Source organism: Oncorhynchus keta, chromosome 1, assembly GCF_023373465.1.
Source record: "Oncorhynchus keta strain PuntledgeMale-10-30-2019 chromosome 1, Oket_V2, whole genome shotgun sequence".
NCBI lineage: Eukaryota > Metazoa > Chordata > Actinopteri > Salmoniformes > Salmonidae > Oncorhynchus > Oncorhynchus keta.
This window is the reverse complement of record NC_068421.1, coordinates 91,694,672-91,700,336: the sequence shown is the minus strand read 5'-3', so window position 1 is coordinate 91,700,336 and position 5,665 is coordinate 91,694,672. Positions and strand designations below refer to the sequence as shown.

The window sequence follows — 5,665 nt, the reverse complement described above, 5'->3', positions numbered from 1 at the left end:
AAAGGTTATTCATTTTGGGCACGAATACTGTAGATCACACACACAACATGTAATAAATACAAATAATAGCCAAGATAGTTATTTACAGTTATACAATACATTATTTTCTGAACTTCAAACAAAACACACAGTTGTACAGAGGGTCCACTTGGAATTGAGTCCGTCCCCAGCTGTACAGTGTGGGTCGCTGTGCCCGTGGAGGGAAGGGTCTGGACGGAGGGTGTGAGGGATCTGAGCCTCCAGACTCAGGTGAAGTAGGAGTCTTGCATGGAGTAAAGGTGGTCGATAGGTGTGGCCAGGGATGAGTCACACAAAGACAGGCAGTCTCCGTCGCCTAGGTTACAGAGAGGGTTCCCATCCATCTCCACATAAAGGGCCTTGCAACCTGGGGGGGTGGGGAGGGGGGAGGGAGAGGGAGAGGGAGAGGAAGAAAGATAAGTGGATAGAGAGGAGAGATAGAGTGAAGGGGATGAGAGAGAGAAAAGGGGTTAGAGGGGAGATAGAGAGAGTGAGCAATAGAGAGATGGGGTAGAGACAGAGAGAGAGAGAAAGAGAGGGAGAGAGAGAGAGGGAGATAGAGTAAGGGGGAGAGAGAGAGAGAGCAAGGGGGAGAGAGGGAGAGAGAGAGGGAAAGAGACAGGGAGAGTGAGGGAGAGATTGGGGAGAGGGGAGTGAGAGTGGGGGAAAGAGAGAGGGGGATAGAGAGAGGACGATAGAGAAAGAGAGAGAGGTATAGAGAGAGAGAGAGAGAGGGGGGGAGAGAGAGAGACAGGGGAGAGGGGGTATAGAGAGAGAAGGGGGAGAGAGAGGGGGAGAGGGGGTATAGAAAGAGAGAGAGGGGTATAGAGAGGGGGTAGTGAGAGAGAGGTTATAGAGAGAGAGAGAAAGGGGGAAAGAGGGGGAAGAGGGGGTACAGCGATATAGAGAGGGGGTATAGAAAGATTGAGAGAGAGAGGGAGAGAGTGGGAGAGAGAGGGAGAGAGAGAGGGGGAGAGAGGGAGAGAGAGAGAGAGAGAGAGAGGGAGACGGAGAGAGAGAGAGGGGGGGAGAGAGAGAGAGAGAGAGAGAGAGAGAGAGAGAGAGGGGGAAAGAGAGAGAGGAGGAGAGAGAGAGAGAGAGAGAGAGAGAGAGAGAGAGAGAGAGAGAGGGGGAGAGAGAGAGAGAGGAGGAGAGAGAGAGGGAGAGAGAGACAGAGAGAGAGAGAGAGAGAGAGAGAGAGAGAGAGAGAGAGAGAGAGAGAGAGGAGAGAGGGGGGGGGGAGAGAAAGATACTTTTGTTAATTTTCTAGTTCACTTGCTTCGGCAATGTTAACATATGTTTCCCATGCCAATAAAGCCCTTAAATTGAATTGATTTGAGAGAGAGAGAGAGAGAACAGGGGTATAAGAGAGAGAGAGAGAACAGGGGTATAAGAGAGAGAGAGAACAGGGGTATGAGAGAGAGAGAGAGAACAGGGGTATGAGAGAGAGAGAGAGAACAGGGGTATAAGAGAGAGAGAAATTCGACATACCAATAAGGATCTGGCAAAATAATACTTGAATCAGTTATAGAACCCATTGCCCTTTATGGTTGTGAGGTCTGGGGTCTGGCTAAACATACTTGAATCAGTTATAGAACCCATTGCCCTTTATGGTTGTGAGGTCTGGGGTCTGGCTAAACATACTTGAATCAGTTATAGAACCCATTGCCCTTTATGGTTGTGAGGTCTGGGGTCTGGCTAAACATACTTGAATCAGTTATAGAACCCATTGCCCTTTATGGTTGTGAGGTCTGGGGTCTGGCTAAACATACTTGAATCAGTTATAGAACCCATTGCCCTTTATGGTTGTGAGGTCTGGGGTCTGGCTAAACATACTTGAATCAGTTATAGAACCCATTGCCCTTTATGGTTGTGAGGTCTGGGGTCTGGCTAAACATACTTGAATCAGTTATAGAACCCATTGCCCTTTATGGTTGTGAGGTCTGGGGTCTGGCTAAACATACTTGAATCAGTTATAGAACCCATTGCCCTTTATGGTTGTGAGGTCTGGGGTCTGGCTAAACATACTTGAATCAGTTATAGAACCCATTGCCCTTTATGGTTGTGAGGTCTGGGGTCTGGCTAAACATACTTGAATCAGTTATAGAACCCATTGCCCTTTATGGTTGTGAGGTCTGGGGTCTGGCTAAACATACTTGAATCAGTTATAGAACCCATTGCCCTTTATGGTTGTGAGGTCTGGGGTCTGGCTAAACATACTTGAATCAGTTATAGAACCCATTGCCCTTTATGGTTGTGAGGTCTGGGGTCTGGCTAAACATACTTGAATCAGTTATAGAACCCATTGCCCTTTATGGTTGTGAGGTCTGGGGTCTGGCTAAACATACTTGAATCAGTTATAGAACCCATTGCCCTTTATGGTTGTGAGGTCTGGGGTCTGGCTAAACATACTTGAATCAGTTATAGAACCCATTGCCCTTTATGGTTGTGAGGTCTGGGGTCCACTCACCAACCAAGAATACACAAAATGGTACAAACACCAAATTGAGACTGCGTGCAGAATTCTGCAAAAATATCCTCTGTGTACAACGTAAAAATACAATGTAAAAATCATCTGTGTACAACCAAATAATGCATGCAGAGCAGAATCAGGCCGAAACCCGCTAATTATCGAAATAGAGAAAAGAGCCATTACATTCAACAACTACCTAAGAGGAAGTGATTCCCCACAGAGAGATGAACCTGGAGAAGAGTGCCCTAAGCAAGCTGGTCCTGGGGCTCAGTTCACAAACAGACCCCACAGAGAGATGAACCTGGAGAAGAGTGCCCTAAGCAAGCTGGTCCTGGGGCTCAGTTCACAAACAGACCCCACAGAGAGATGAACCTGGAGAAGAGTGCCCTAAGCAAGCTGGTCCTGGGGCTCAGTTCACAAACAGACCCCACAGAGCCCCAGGACAGCAACACAATTAGACCAAAACAAATCATGAGAAAACAAAAATATAATTTCTTGACACATTGGAAAGAATAAAGAAACAAGAAAACAGTGCGAACTAGAATGTTATTTGGCCCTAAACAGAGAGTACACCGTAGCAGAATACCTGTCCACTGTGACTGACCCTAAACAGAGAGTACACAGTGGCAGAATACCTGTCCACTGTGACTGACCCTAAACAGAGAGTACACAGTGGCAGAATACCTGACCACTGTGACTGGCCCTAAACAGAGAGTACACCGTGGCAGAATACCTGTCCACTGTGACTGACCCTAAACAGAGAGTACACCGTGGCAGAATACCTGACCACTGTGACTGACCCTAAACAGAGAGTACACCGTAGCAGAATACCTGTCCACTGTGACTGACCCTAAACAGAGAGTACACAGTGGCAGAATACCTGTCCACTGTGACTGACCCTAAACAGAGAGTACACAGTGGCAGAATACCTGACCACTGTGACTGGCCCTAAACAGAGAGTACACCGTGGCAGAATACCTGTCCACTGTGACTGACCCTAAACAGAGAGTACACAGTGGCAGAATACCTGTCCACTGTGACTGACCCAAAACAGAGAGTACACAGTGGCAGAATACCTGACCACTGTGACTGGCCCTAAACAGAGAGTACACCGTGGCAGAATACCTGTCCACTGTGACTGACCCTAAACAGAGAGTACACCGTGGCAGAATACCTGTCCACTGTGACTGGCCCTAAACAGAGAGTACACAGTGGCAGAATACCTGACCACTGTGACTGGCCCTAAACAGAGAGTACACAGTGGCAGAATACCTGACCACTGTGACTGGCCCTAAACAGAGAGTACACAGTGGCAGAATACCTGTCCACTGTGACTGACCCTAAACAGAGAGTACACAGTGGCAGAATACCTGACCACTGTGACTGGCCCTAAACAGAGAGTACACAGTGGCAGAATACCTGACCACTGTGACTGACCCTACACAGAGAGTACACAGTGGCAGAATGCCTGACCACTGTGACTGACCCTACACAGAGAGTACACCGTGGCAGAATGCCTGACCACTGTGACTGACCCAAACTTAAGGGAAGCTTTGACTATGTACAGACTCAGTGAGCATAGCCTTGCTATTGAGAAAGACTGCCGTAGGCAGACCTGACTCTCAAGAGAAGACAGGCCATGTGCACACTAACCACAAAATGAGGTGAAAACTGAGCTGCACTTCCTAACCTCCTTCCAAATGTATGACCATATTAGAGACACATATCTCCCTCAGATTACACAGACCCACAAAGAATTAAAAAACAAACCAATTTTGATAAACTCCCATGTATATTGGGTGAAATTCCACAGTGTGCCATCACAGCAGCAAGATTTGTGACCTGTTGCCACGAGAAAAGGGCAACCAGTGAAGAACAAACACCATTGTAAATACAACCCATATTTATGCTTATTCATTTTATCTTGTGTCCTTTAACTATTTGTACATTGTATATATATATATATAATATGACATTTGTAATGTCTTTACTGTTTTTAACACATTTAACATTAACATTTAAGTCATTTAGCAGACGCTCTTATCCAGAGCGACTTACAAATTGGTGCATTCACCTTATGACATCCAGTGGAACAGCCACTTTACAATAGTGCATCTAAATCTTTTAAGGGGGGGAGAAGGATGAGAGGATTACTTTATCCTATCCTAGGTATTCCTTAAAGAGGTGGGGTTTCAGGTGTCTCCGGAAGGTGGTGATTGACTCCGCTGTCCTGGCGTCGTGAGGGAGTGTGTTCCACCATTGGGGAGCCAGAGCAGCGAACAGTTTTGACTGGGCTGAGCGGGAACTGTACTTCCTCAGTGGTAGGGAGGCGAGCAGGCCAGAGGTGGATGAACGCAGTGCCCTTGTTTGGGTGTAGGGCCTGATCAGAGCCTGGAGGTACTGAGGTGCCGTTCCCCTCACAGCTCCGTAGGCAAGCACCATGGTCTTGTAGCGGATGCGAGCTTCAACTGGAAGCCAGTGGAGAGAGCGGAGGAGCGGGGTGACGTGAGAGAACTTGGGAAGGTTGAACACCAGACGGGCTGCGGCGTTCTGGATGAGTTGTAGGGGTTTAATGGCACAGGCAGGGAGCCCAGCCAACAGCGAGTTGCAGTAATCCAGACGGGAGATGACAAGTGCCTGGATTAGGACCTGCGCCGCTTCCTGTGTGAGGCAGGGTCGTACTCTGCGGATGTTGTAGAGCATGAACCTACAGGAACGGGCCACCGCCTTGATGTTAGTTGAGAACGACAGGGTGTTGTCCAGGATCACACCAAGGTTCTTAGCGCTCTGGGAGGAGGACACAATGGAGTTGTCAACCGTGATGGCGAGATCATGGAACGGGCAGTCCTTCCCCGGGAGGAAGAGCAGCTCCGTCTTGCCGAGGTTCAGCTTGAGGTGGTGATCCGTCATCCACACTGATATGTCTGCCAGACATGCAGAGATGCGATTCGTCACCTGGTCATCAGAAGGGGGAAAGGAGAAGATTAATTGTGTGTCGTCTGCATAGCAATGATAGGAGAGACCATGTGAGGTTATGACAGAGCCAAGTGACTTGGTGTATAGCGAGAATAGGAGAGGGCCTAGAACAGAGCCCTGGGGGACACCAGTGGTGAGAGCGCGTGGTGAGGAGACAGATTTTCGCCACGCCACCTGGTAGGAGCGACCTGTCAGGTA

General features: G+C 48.3%; 1 protein-coding gene across 2 annotated transcripts in view; it reads right to left on the bottom strand.

The window, feature by feature from the left end:
* lmx1a (LIM homeobox transcription factor 1, alpha) overlaps window positions 1-5,665 on the bottom strand; it is a 43,895-nt gene continuing 38,230 nt past the window's right edge. For both annotated transcript variants that reach the window (XM_052465794.1, XM_052465796.1), the window contains one exon: window positions 1-385. In XM_052465794.1, the coding sequence (XP_052321754.1) occupies window positions 246-385 (140 nt within the window). In that variant the 3' untranslated portion in view covers window positions 1-245. The remainder of the gene's footprint in view (window positions 386-5,665) is intronic.